The sequence below is a fragment of the Haliotis rubra genome, unplaced genomic scaffold (genome assembly GCF_003918875.1).
Source record: "Haliotis rubra isolate DU_JTF1 unplaced genomic scaffold, ASM391887v1 Scf1241, whole genome shotgun sequence".
In the NCBI taxonomy this organism is placed as follows: Eukaryota; Metazoa; Mollusca; class Gastropoda; order Lepetellida; family Haliotidae; genus Haliotis; species Haliotis rubra.
In genome coordinates this window covers 138,861-153,111 of record NW_025765161.1, presented here as the reverse complement: position 1 = coordinate 153,111, position 14,251 = coordinate 138,861, and the positions used below count along the sequence as shown (strand labels likewise).

General features: G+C 41.8%; 1 protein-coding gene across 7 annotated transcripts in view; it reads right to left on the bottom strand.

Annotated features, from left to right (window-relative positions):
* The window catches only part of LOC124266251, a 42,991-nt gene that overhangs the window by 9,184 nt on the left and 19,556 nt on the right, over positions 1 to 14,251 (bottom strand). For 5 of the 7 annotated variants that reach the window (XR_006895692.1, XR_006895694.1, XR_006895696.1 and 2 more), the window contains 4 exons: positions 13,685 to 13,812; positions 8,014 to 8,148; positions 3,413 to 3,466; positions 314 to 2,325 (listed from right to left, as the gene is read on the bottom strand). Coding sequence is in view for 1 of the 7 variants with exons in the window: in XM_046701064.1 (XP_046557020.1) it covers positions 279 to 419; positions 2,268 to 2,325; positions 2,430 to 2,432 (202 nt within the window). In the remaining 6 variants the exon portion in view is untranslated. Of the gene's footprint in view, positions 1 to 278; positions 2,326 to 2,429; positions 3,044 to 3,412; positions 3,467 to 8,013; positions 8,149 to 13,684; positions 13,813 to 14,251 lie in introns of those variants that run through there. The other 2 variants (XM_046701064.1, XR_006895693.1) reach the window with 2 other exon arrangements.

Sequence of the window (14,251 nt, the reverse complement as noted above, 5' to 3'; positions counted from 1 at the left end):
TCCAGTGAACGGTTCTTGAGATATCTTGCTGACAAGGGTAAAATGTTAAATTCCCTTTGTGACCTTAAAATGAAGGTCAAGGTCACCAAACCTGACTGTGACCTTTCTCATACTGTGATGAGGCTAGGTACGAAATATGAAAGAATCTAGTCGACAGGTTCTTAAGGTATTCCAATTCGTACATGCAGATGACCGGACGGAGTCAAATACTATATCCCCCGCTTCACGCTAAACATGCGACGGGGGATAACAAGATTCCTCGTCAAGTTAAACAATACCTTCTCCTCGCGCCAATTCAGGAGCAGTGAACAAACTGAGGTCTGATGGTATCGTTGGCAACGCATTCTGTAGCCGACACAAGGCTCCATTTCCCACAAGGTAAAGGCACTGGTTTACGTAGGATATGATGACATTGTCCGCTGCAACACAACGACATAAACAAGATTAGATATACTGGTTGCAACAAATCAATGATGAGGTTATATCATGAAAATTGGTTAACGTATACAATAACAAGTTAGCAGTTAATTTATTGTTCCTTATATTCCTTGCGAAAACAAGAAAAATCCTTTGATATATACACATGAAAAAATTCTTATAATAGATGTCATCATCAAGCAACAAATAACTTTTCACAGCTTTTTTCCAGTTAGGTTATAATCCTTAGTCTGTCAACATAATATTAGTGAGTTAAGATTTAAAGTCACATCGGCAACATATCAGCCGTATCGTGATATAAAATTGGAAATTTTAACTATAAATTGTATATTTATATACTTATCCTATCTCACGGTGTGTACTTCTCGCTCTTCTTCGACCAAGTCATGGAAACATGCTGCAGGCTAAGTTGAATAAAATCTCTCCCGTCCGACCTCTCCCCCTACTTCACCATCTTACCAAAGGTAAAAAAGGTCTTAGGAGTGGAATGCTTCGAAAACCGTATAGGTAATCGGAAAATCAGCACTTCGCTGACGTAATTGCTCAGAGAGTAGAGGTCAACAAGTGGAGTGTCGACCACCTCTGACTTAAGTAAAACACTGAGGGTTGGCCGTAGTAGGCCAAGGGAGGTCAGCTTAGGCACGAAGGACAGTAGACCTCATCTAGAATGCCAAGGTGGTACGAGAGACCTCTGCAGATGAGGCAGACAGAGGAATACATAGTCTCTTATGTAGCCTATGACAGTCCTTGGAAGCAGCTAGATAGACCCATATAGTCCGGACAGAACAGAGGGAGAGATCGTCAGTGTCGTCAGGGCCCAAAATTGTGGTGATGTTGCACCACAGCACAGCCACTTGATGACCGAGTAGATTAGCTCCCCCAATGTGTAGAGGGGTCTACGTACAGGTGATGTACTGGATGTAACAGCCTTAAAGAGACTCTGCCGCAAACATTCAACTCCTCCAACCACTATTGGAGATGGGGATGGAGCACCGGAGGAAGAGAGATCAATGCGTGATGGTCACCAATCCTGATGTGCTGACACAGAAAATATTGGAGAGGTCGTAGTTGAATCTGTCCCCTGAGAGTCAAAGCTTGAGCTGACGTCAGCAGACCCAGAAGTTCTTGCCACTGACGAAGAGTCCTGCGTTTGCGAGTGCGCTAGGAGAACCATAGAGACTCCAGCGCAGACCTTCCGTTCATCAAGCCACCGCTGAAGGGCTGGACGAAGCAGTTCTGGATGGCAAATCAATTCCTTGGGGCTCGGTTGTTGGCCTCGAGATACGGGCGTAGAAATCGCTGTATCAGCCGAAGCTGGAGATGGCCTCTGTACGTTAGGACTTGAGCTGACGTCAAAAGGCCTAGCAACTATTGCCACTCAGGAAGTGTTCAATTAGCCGAGCTACCATGACAGTACTAAAGAAGTGCTCAATGTAGTAGGTTCGAGGCATGGAGATTGTGAGTCAATCTACAGGAACGTTCACATAGTACATAGAGTGATGAAGAATACAATCCTGGATCGCAGGAACGTATGGTACTCCACCAGATGGAGTAAGAAATTTAGTAAATGAGATGCATGGGGATCGTCAATCTACCGTTGATGGAATGGTGGAGGTAAAAAGACCGGTGACCCCATGAACGGTCGTAAGGGAGACGAAGGTAGTAAAATCGATGCTTTCAGACAGTCCGGACCGGAAAGAGTTCTACACGTACCCCCCCTTCTAAAATATGATGAAAACGCAATGACAGTGGTAGGATTATAAAAAAATGCAACCAACATTCAATAACGTGATGGCAAAATAGCAACTTAATACGATTAGGTAACACACGTGAAACACCCTCTGGGAATAGAACACTATCATTCACCCACGAAAGACGCCATGACACCTGGCAAGGAAGAAGCGGAAATATGACATATTCCTCACAACTAATTCATATAATATAACGAGCATCACATCAAATAAAATTATTAGTGTAATCATTACACTTACCATCAATGTTGACCTGGGTACATTAAGCCGATGTCCACTGGCACCAAAAATAATTCCCGACTTTCTCTACAAATTCCACCCAAAACCCACTGGCCCTCGACTACTCTACCCCGATGATACTTACGTTTACCAAACTTACTCTCATCAATCTCTACCGTCATGCCAGGACCCCCTATCATGTTTGAACTGTTCCTTTCCACGACTGAAGAGCATACCTCCTGACAGTACATGAAATAGTCCGCTACAGTTTCTCTAGATGTTTCCAGTACTCTCCCATCCTTATCACAATCAATACTGGTTTCTCTGATTGTGTCAGTATAACTCATCTTATGAGCAAAACAGTAGGTAAGGAGAATAGTCTTATTCAAAGACAAATTGGAATCAGAAAACCATGTACCCCTCCGTGCAGGAACTTGGTTATTGTTAGATTTTTTGCATACCATTTTATTACATTGAAATCTGAAAGCCACATTCTTACCCTTTCTGTTAATACCATATGTGCGAGGTAGTACTTGGTGACAGTTAGGGCAGTGAGCTTGTGCTGGTAAAACACCGTAGCGTTTACAAAATTCAATGGTGCTCTTAGAAGTGCGTAAGTTGGAACATAAAGTAAACAAGTTAATGGGGATGGTAGGTCTCACCGCAGGTTCAGACACTGATGGCTCGTTACCTGCAGCAGGAGTGAGTGAGGAGGATGGTGCCGGGAGTGGCGGGGTATCAGAAGGGGATTTGGCCTGTGTTCGGGGAGTTAAGTGCAGGGTTTTGACCTTGCATTTCCTGGGACGAGGGGGTGAAGGGCTGGATGAGTTAGAATCAACAAACCGAGCGGGGCGTTTAATGGTGCGTTTGGGTCGGGTAGGTGTGTCAATAGAAACCGGAGCTGGAGGGGATGGGTGGGAATTAGCGGAATTAGTTGTGGAAAGCTCACCCGAAAACTCATGTGTTAGTAAGTGTGACAAACCTGTGCTGGAGACGGAACTTACAGATGATGCCTGGCCGTCATTCGTATGTCCTTTAGTTATAACGTCGGGACTAACCTGCAAAAAAATAGGTGAGTCATCGTCTGAATCGTCTCTCAGTCTATGTTGACCTGGGGTGATGTCACCCGATGACAACAAATCCAACAGAGGATCTAGGGAGCTTTCACTTGAATGTGAGTGTGCGCGTGGCAAATTGGGTGGAAACATCTCATCTGAGGACATGCTAGCTGTTTAGATGGTAATGTTCTCGGTTTCAAGGCAAGAAAGAAGTCGAAGTTACCTTTCCAAGTCAATATATAGGCTCAAATCTCGTGCAACATCTGCCAGAACACATAATGAGCCCAATCACACAAGTTATAAAAGCACGAAGCTATCATAGAGTGCATGAAGTAGGCGTGTACAAATGTAGGTCACACAAGCAAATACACTGAAGTCAACAGACACCTTCACAAAACTCAAAGCGCACAACATCAGTTGTGAAGAAAGTTCTATATGACGTCACACTAACAATATCGCTAAACATAACATCAAGAAACTATCATCTCTTGTCGTCAATCACAAAACAGCCGTGATCACACTACGGAGGGTCAGATGACCGGAAGCAAAGACAGATGGAGGACAGTGGATCGAATCCCAGGTAAGACACAAACATTTGCAATATAATTCTTAAAGGGAGATAACTCAATTGATGTGTGTTACAGTAAATGATAGCTGAAACCGGATGTACAGTGTCGCTGAGGATGAAAGCCAAAAGGGAAGAATAACGACCAGCAGGAAGTAATTTCAATAATACACACACTTTTGAATATACCCCAAATATCTTAACCCTCCAGGGGAAAAGATCCCCCGGGAAGAATGAATTTTGTTTTGAAGGGGGGGGGTACAGGCAGAACTCTTGACCTGCAATGACGACTGAACTGAGGGCTTTAGCTAATGTAGGAAACCGAGTAACCCTAGCCAAAGTGAAAGCATTCCCGAGTGATTCTGTCTGACGGTAAACTGTTTCTCTCGGCTGGCTGACGAATCTCGACATAATCATTCTTACCAGGAATGGCAATGTTCCAGAGATGCCAACCCTATTATGGGCCTAAGTGTAATACTAGAGGTCAGAAAGTGTAATTTGGACCTAAAAAGTGTAATACGTGTCTGCCAATCGCTTCAACATGGTACACGGTTTCACGAAAGGAAGATTCTAGGCAGAAACACATGTGACCAATCCAATGAGGCTCCATACATCCAAAATTGTTGGTCATGTGACTCAAAATACTTTAATTCCTTGCAAGTTAATTGGAATGAGTAAGAGATTCCTATCTGTGCAAGGCCACTTCTGCACCCCTGCACCTGTGCGTTACGAAACACTTTCCTGGGTGTCTTCCCATTACGCAGACAGCCAGTTCGCAGACACCTTAAAACAACAACATTTACGGTTCAATGAACAGATGAGCAACTACCTGTTACCTACACATTATATGGGAATAGTCCTAATGAAAATTTATCCACTTTACTGATTTTCGTAAAACAAGTAGAAAAGCGTAATTTTCGCAGATTAAGTGTAATGGCGTATTTAATGGTCAAAATCGTAATAATTACGCCGAAAGCGTAAGGGTTGGCATCTCTGATGTTCATCATCACTTCTCAATTAAAGGCTGGGATAGTTATCCGCTTTGTGGGACCTGACAAGTCTGTCAGGACACTTCATAGTCACTCTAATCATCAAAAGTTGCCGGTAAACAAACAGTAGTCCGCCATTGCAAATGCTACCCACACAATGCAATAGTGACAAAATCCAGACAACACAGTCTTCGGTTAACGAGGCGAGTCCCAACATATAAAATCCAGGCTAAGGGACGCTAGCTACTTGACAAAACATCACTGCTGCTGGACACATCTGTCCAGAATCTTACCATAACGCTGCTACAAGTAGTCTGTAGTAACAGGACTCAGTGAAGCTTTGTATAATATTCCTGAATATCAAGCTGGTCTAGTAATGCACAATCGGGTGGTTGTAGAGCTGATATCTATGTTAAAGGGTAGATTTGTTGAATTGAATCATTCATCAAAGGTGAGGATCAGAAGGTAGATGACGGAGGAATCTCGAAGATCCGGGACTTCAATCGCTGCCGTAATTTAGACGCCTGCGCTACTGACATAACTACTACCTCTGAAGGAGAGCGGAAGGTCGCAGGTTCGATCCCCCACCGCGTCCAACCAAAAGACGTTAAAATATGGTACTTGTTGGTCCCTGCCTGGCACTCAGCATTAATGGGTACAACAAGGACTGGTCAGCTCGGAGTCAGTATAATGTGTCTGAGTGGGGTATTCATGCTTCACTGCGGCATGGTATCTCAGTGGGCTAGCACTATAAAACCAGCTTCAGTCTGGGCTAGTACAAGCAGCCCTTTGTATTACATTATTACTACACGCTTCGCATCGCCGCCATATGAGAAATATTCTCAAGTACGACGTTAAACCCAATTTCACCTCACCTCACCTCACTACCTCTGAACAAACAACAGAAACGATGCACTAAACTGGAAACGCCTCACTGAATGGAAACGTTGACACATAAGAAAGCGGCGCATTGGAGTAAAGTGGCACTCTGGATATGAGCAGCATATTAGTAGATAACATGGAATTGAATGAAAGCGCCGCACTGTGTTGAAAGCGGCGCATTGGTGTGTAGAGACGAGCCAATCAAAACCCAAGGTGCTCTCTGAAGCGCCGAAATGAATGAAAGCGGTACATTGGAACGCTCTATCCATACATAGACACCGCAGAAGCAGGAAGCGTAATAACCCCAAAGTCAAGCTGAGCACTGGGAGAAACTGTAGAAATGAGGTATCAACACCGAAGTTGGAAGAATTGTTAACGGTAAACTTGCAGTGAAAAAATCACTGTAGGTAACGTTGTTTGCAAACTAGCAAAGAAAGACAAGCTGACAGGAGGTGCATAGAGGTAAGCAGATGATTCGGTGAACACTGTCAGATGGCGAGTACTGTTGGAGTGGCGATCTGGTATGGTTTGGTGACCAGGATCGGTTTGAAGATCTGGATCTGATAGGTGATCTGGTTCGGTACTGTGATCCGGTTCGGTCACGTGATCTGGTTCGGCAGGCGTTGCTCCAATCGAAAAGGCACACTGGGCTGAAGTGTTGATCCTATTGTAAGCGGCGCATTGGGCTAATGAGTTGGACCGAATGAGTGCGGTGAACTGAAGTGAAACAGTTCACTGGCCTCTTCTTCCCTATGTGAGAGTGACACAAAGGTACAATGTGCCGGACCGAACTGAAACGGCAGTGTCGAACCAAACAGAAGCATACAGCAGTAGAGCCACTCTGGAGCATCGAATTGTGTGAGAGCAATGCACTGGAGTGAAACACTCGATCCAAACATAATCGGCGCACTAGAACGTAACACCGAATGGACTAGTGCACTAGATGGAAACCGCCGAACTAACAGGGATTGTTGAACTTAATATCATCACTGGAGTTGGAGGCGTAGCCATGGACATGCTTGCACTACAAAGAATCATTCTTGGTAAGTTCATTGCTGATTCAGAAAAATAGAGACACATTGCCAGTAGGTGCTGACAATGCTGTATCAGGTGTTAGAGAAAAAGTCACTAGAACTGTCAATCGTGACTGTGACGCCGAAGTATGAAGTTCACTACCTGAGTGGGGAAGTCATCCTGTCCCGATCCTAGCTTGACTCGAAGTCTGGGGTCGGAATAACCAACGTAATTCTCGCTGAGGTAGGAATTCGATGCTGCATCAAGAAATCTTTTTCCGGTGATGGTGATGAATGGTGAGCTGTGTGGTCTTGATGATCTTGTGCCCATTCCACGATAACGGAGAATGCTTCATCGTCCGAAATGGCACAATAAGAGCAACAGTGAGGCCCATCAAACCATCCGATACAATCAACACACAGTGTGTGAGGATCATCGGCAGGAAGAAATACTTCTGTAATTGTTACAGTGTTATCTCTTCCGGGAAGATCAATTACTTGTCCCATGATGAAAAGTAGAGACGAGTCGCAGACACAGCATAACACATGTCCACACCAGTGGGCGACAAGGAAGAGAATGACAGTAGTGGACTGTCACTTGACCATCTGAGCACTTAGCACGCCTACAGAGATGATAGACAGAGACAAGTCTTTGAATAAATTGGATTTTCAAGCCATTTTGGTCATTTGCAAGGCCTTTCTGGTTGACATTTAACATAACCTTTTTAAGAGGAAGCATTAAATTAAAAGTCTTTTCATGCCATTTCTGTCATTCTCAAGGCTATTAATAGTCGACACAAAACATAAAGACTTTTCATGAATAAAAAGGTCTTTTCAAGTCATTTGGATGCCATTAAAGAAAATGTAACAGGCAACTAACAGGATGGGGTGGTCAGGCTCTCTAAATGACACATGTCATCGTATCCCAAATGCATAGGTCGATGCTGATGCTGTTGATCACTAGATTGTCTGGTCCAGACTTGATTATTTACAGACAGTCGTCATATAGCTGAAATATTGCTGAGTGCGGCGTTAAACAACAACCAACCAACCAACCAACCAACCAACCAAACACAAAAGAAAACAGAAGCAACTCACGAGTGATATTTCGATGAAGACATTTGTATCTTTGAAGATCGGACACAATCTGCAGTAGCTGATATGTGAGAAGTATCACCTCATGTTGTGTCAAACCTCGACCACACTTCCTCAACACATCAGCCAGACTTTCCCCTGTAACAGAATCGTCAATACAAATTCACTTGTCAATCAGATCAAACCTGAAAGCTATTCATGCGATGCACCCATTTTCTCAAATTCAACTTCTGATGAAATACTTTTCACAAAATATTTAATCAGCACCAGCAGGTTTAAAACAATATGAACACGGATTTCAATTCACTTCCTGTTTTAAACTGTAAGCAGTGTTTTGGAATTCTGTGTGGTAATCTTCCTTACATATTAAATTTGTTAAACAATGTCTTTCTAGAACAAGAGTCATCAGAAGATGACATATCCCCCCGGCCCCACATCTTTGAAAGAACAAATCATCTGACAGTTGCTTAAAGTCCAGCTTGATTTTTTTTAGACTAAATCCAAATCATTTCCATAGAAATCATGAGAAATATAAATGCCAAAAATCTGTACAAGATCTGTCTCATATATCTACCAAGTTTTGCTGTAAAATATTGAACGCTTTTTGAGTTGTGCTCTGGAAATGAAGCCCACCCCTCCCTTTTTGGACTAAGTCCGAATCGTTTCCATGGAAACCGAGGAAAATAAAAATGCCAAAAATCTGTAAATAGCAAAAGGCACCACCTTAGGTTCTGTTTGATATATCTACCAATTTTTGCTGAAAAATATAGAATGGTTTTTGAGTTATGCTACTGAAACAAAATGATTACGGACGGACGGACAGACAGACGAGGCGTCGACTATATCCCCCCAAATTAAATGCCGGGGGGATAAAAATGAGCTCATTCAGGCTACAACTGGACCAAGCCGGATTCTATATAAACTGGACCGAGACAGATTCTATATAAACTGGACTGAGACGGATTCTACTTGGAATAATCAGCACACTGTCTTCCTCACATAATTGGGGTAATAAATCTAAAATACCAACAAATCTCATGAATTTAAGAGTCTATAAAACATGCAACTGAAAAGAATTTGTAACAAACATTTTTAACATGAGTCATCAGAAGATGACATATCCCCCCGGCCCCCACATCTTTGAAAGAACAAATCATCTGACAGTTACTTAAAGGTCACATGCAACCAAAAAATCAAGCATAATTAAAACACAATTATCACTTATTCATGACATATAATATACATTGCTGGTTATGAAAAAACATATAAACAAAATTATAAGCGTACAATCGCAAATCAAAAGTGCAATATTGTGTACTTGGGTTTACTTCCCAAGAAACGAAGCAGCTGGTATACCAAACCCAGTCAGAGCGGGTGGGTGTGCACTCAAGTGTAACGGCTGGTTCATTTGCAGATGCCCTCAAGGCTCATTGTGTGTGTACATATAGAGATGTTGGGTTTTGTAAATACATGCTCATTTTTTGGGTATAACATTTTACAATCAACAGACATCATAACATGTCATGTGTTCAAGTATCACACCTGCATGTCTGTGTAATAACGTAATGTGACAGAGACCGAACTCGGGCCATAAATCAATGCATTTTGTTTATGGTGTATAGCCTGATTGGTGTTAAGTTCAAATTGCATGTGGTCAGTGATAGCAGCTGTTTATTGAATATTGTCATTAGCAGACAGGCAGGCAGACACACAGGTGTCAATAAAACAAGACATTGAGTTTTGTCTGTGACAACGACAGATCTATATCACAGTTAAAAAATTCTGTCAACGCTAAATAATGACATTGCTTTTAAGTATCCAACTGAGAAAGTGACTCGGTAAGAAGAGCGTGTGGTGAAAAAGACAAATGAAATTATATAAACAGTTAACATATAAAAAGCTCGCGCCTGTGAGATATCAACAAAACATTAGAAAAATAGCTCACACCAAAGCCTTCAGCGAGTATTCACCGGACAACCCGCTTCCAAGCTGCGCGAACTTATTTCACTGCGCACATGCTATGAGCGCAGCCCAGCTGTTGAAACCAGTTTTCCCCCGAAAAGTCGGGGGAAAATTAGTGAAACGTTTGAACTCCGATTTCGCACGTTTTTTTTCATCGCGTTATTTTTCAACTTTATAAGTTGAATTTGCATTTTTGACGATTTGTTTCGGTAAGTCCATACCGAAAGGTATCAGAATCTGCAAAGTTGTGTTTTACGTTGCATGTGACCTTTAAAGTCCAGCTTGATTTTAGACTAAGTGCAAATCGTTTCCATGGAAATCATGACAAAAATAAATGACAAAAATCTGCAAATAGCAAAAGGCACCACTTAAGGCTCTGGGCCCCGTTTCACAAAGCTGTCGTAGGCCTAAGATCTCGTAACTTTTCTCGTAGCATTCGTACCTCCAATGTTACAGTATAGCAGGTACCAATGCTACGAGAAAAGTCTTGTTGAAAAATATTGAACGGTTTTTGAGTTATGCTCCGGAAACGAAGCCCACCTTTCTTTAAGACTAAGTCCAAAACGTTTCCATGGAAAACGAGAAAAATAAAAATGACAATAATCTGTAAATAGCAAAAGGCACCACCTTAGGTTATGTTTCACATATCTACCAAGTTTTGTTGAAAAATATCGAACGGTCTTTGAGTTATGCTCCGGAAACAAAATGATCACGGACCCACGGACGGACGGACGAGACGACGACTATACCCCACCACATTACATGCCGGTGGGATAAAAAGAGAGAAATGCACCCTTTTCTGAAAACTGTTCCGTCAAACCTTCATGCATTTCTCGATTTAAATAACACTAAAACTGAGCAAAAACAACAACATGAAAATTTTAATAGTTACAAGACTAATGTGTTAAACAGACAATTCTTTAAAAACACTGAGTTAAACAAAACATAACATGTTGCAATAATAATGTCGTTGTTACTAAATATTTTGTCCAATATGCCAGCCCGTGTAGCCATCTTGATATTATGACTGGAACCTGCCCAACAAATTCTGTTGTCATCCCTTGGCCTGTGATTTGTTGGGACCAAAAATTTGTTTTGAATCATTTCATTTAAGTTGGTGAACTTAATCACATTTTCTATAAAATAAACATGGAGGGTATTATTTGTATGCACTGTTTTGATCACAAAAAAAAAGTGTGGGTTTCCACTTTAGACCCTCCAAAGATTAGGTCGACAGGTCTAATATATTTGAACAGGTTTTTGATACAGGGTAATATGCTGAAGGTTAGTGAAAGTGTTCCACCTGTAGCAGGATGGACAACATTGACTTTTGGTTGTTTGGTTGATCAACCTGTCATAAACGTTGATTCAACGTTTATCATGCGACCAAAGAAAGTTAGTCGAGATTCGTTTAGTTGTCAACGTTGTTTCAACGTAAGGAACCAACAAAATGTCAACTAATTGTTTCCTTGGCAAATTTAGTACATAATTCATATTGGTAATATGTATCCAACTTAGAAACTATCATTTCGGGAACATTAATTTCATAAAAGATCAAGATTGAGCTAGTGACACATATAATCTTATATATTGTTTGATTGTGCATCGATCAACGGAATGAAATATTACGTAAATCGCAATTGAAAATGAAAAGATCAATGATTTTAGGTATAAAGTCATCAGTTATCCGAATTGCATTACATTTGATATTTTCCCACAAAACTGTCAAAATTGTATAATTCCCGACAATTTGCTTTCAAACACATGCCAGATCGCCTCATTTGGCCATATCCGGACATGCGCACAATTATCGCGCGCAAAGGCAGCTGATCGTTGTCAGTTTACTTTGGCGAAGTTCACCGCAATATCATTCTATTTTCAACATCTTCATGGCATGCTGGTGTTTATTTGGTAAGTATGTCCTTCATGTATAATGAAAACGTAGGAATGTTGTTTAAATCTAGAAGGTCAATGTACACTCTCCTACCCAGAGTTCCATGCGGCCAGCCAGCATAGTACCTCTGCCACAGGCCAGAAAGATGTGACGATTCGTCACATCTTGCACTGTCCATTCAATATAATGTACATAATTCGTAACTCTTTTATTTTTGACGAGTCTACACATCTAATTAAACATCTTTGATAGAATGGTTTAGTTTCACTGAGAAAATATCCTAAAACATGAGACACTATTTCGATTTGCATAGCGATCCTTTGTTTACATAGGTTGTACGGCTCCACATGCTGTCATCGAAGCTGACGGAGAGCGAACGATGCAACCAATTTGATATCTAAATATGTACTGTCATAGACCTTGCTGTTGCAGTTGTGGAAGAATATATATGGAACAGTGTCAAACATTGTGAAGAGCGGGCCGAAAAGCTTAAGTAAGGCCAGTCTCTTCTTATTACGAATATGCGTGTTCGTTTACAAACTAGTGGTGGTCCGATTAATTGAAATAATCGAAGATTGGTCGTAGTAACTAAACGACCAAGCAATCGATCATGTCTTCTCATAATCGAACACAAACAATTCCGAAACACTTGTTTTCATAACCAATATTTTTCACAAGGTTGGTTTTGTCTGTTACATTTCATAAGCACTACAAGCTCGTTTCAAGTCATATTGAATTTATCTTAAAGAGTCCAAGAAATTTATGTTCCTGACACACTAGTCATCCTTTAAAGATGTGAAATTTTGCCAAAAAAACAAAACAACTACATGTTTTTTCCATATGTTTATGTGCATTAACAAATTTCATTTATGACGCTAACCAATTATTTTCGATGATTGATCGGTTGTAATAAACCAATCATCAATTATGAGACTTTGACCAATTCCCAACACTATTAAAAAAACAAGAGAAAAGTCTGGTAACGTGATATGCAAATAAGCCTGTGGCAGTGATGTTATGCTAAGTCATCACTGCGCCGGAGTGTGCAGGATGGACAATACTCAGATGGGAATATAACTCCACAGTGCAACAAGAATGAGGACCATGAGCTTCAGGTTAGAGTTGCACAAGACAGTAGTAACCCATGTTTCTTGTATTGTAAACCAGATACCTATATTCGGTGTAGTACAATTAAGGATGATCATGACCCGAGAAGATCCTGGTAAAATTGATCTTCAGTAACCCATGGTAAGAGGTGACTAACGAGATCGGGTGGTCAGGCTCGCTGACTTGGTTGGCCTAGGTCATCGGTTCCCAATTGCAATATGGCGGCAGTCTGTGAGTGAGTGAGTGAGTTTGGTTTTACACCGCTCTTAGTGCGGCAGTCTGTAAATAATCAAGCCTGGACCACACAATCCAGTGATCAACATCATGAGCATCACATGTGTCAACCAAGTGAGTGAGTCTGACCACCCGATCCAGTTAGTCGCTTCTTACGACAAGCAGTTATTAGGACTGACTGACTGAGTCTAGTTTTACGCCGCTTTTAGCAATATTCCAGCAATATCACGGCGGGGGACACCAGAAATGGGCTTAACACATTGTGCCCATGTGGGGAATCGAACCCGGGCCTTCGGCGGGACGAGCCAACGCTTTAACCACTAGGCTACCCCACCGCCCCCAGTTATTAGGAACATTGATACATTCAAACAAATAAGTTATTGAGATTGAGCAAGCCAATCATCTTAAGTCACTTCTTTTGTTAACTGATGGGGACCTGAAAGTCCGGTCGGATGTAGAGTGGAGGAAGATAGATACCTTGGATGACTGGCAGGAACACCTGGACCTCCCCCGCCCAGGTCAGTCCCAAAGGCTGGACGATACTGCTTGCTGCCACACAGGAAGGGAACTATCATCTGCTCGCCACACCAATCACGGACGCAGTACTGTGAGGAACAAGACAACATTTTCACTCACAACTTCAGAATACAGTCACAAGGTTTAACCCAGCTGAGACATAAGGCAAAACTTAAAGGAGAATACGAGTGAATTGCAATAATTTGCTGGGTGAAAGATAAAGTCATCAGAAACAAATTCCCAAATTTTCAATTAAAAATTATGTATAATTATGTTTTAATCGCGAAAACAGTTTCTGTAAATCTCAGCTTCGGCCATTATGCATATTTCGCTGGAACCCACGTGACCTTTGCGCTCGTGACGTCAAATGTACCTGGAGTCCGCCATATTGCCAAGACAAAGCGCTACAGTAGTACAAATCATGTTGTTTCTGTCGTTTTTGTAAATGGTACGATGGTGTATTCTGTTGCCTGGGGATGCACGGAATCATCGAACAATCGAAAGCCACCATTTCTTCCCTTTTCCAAG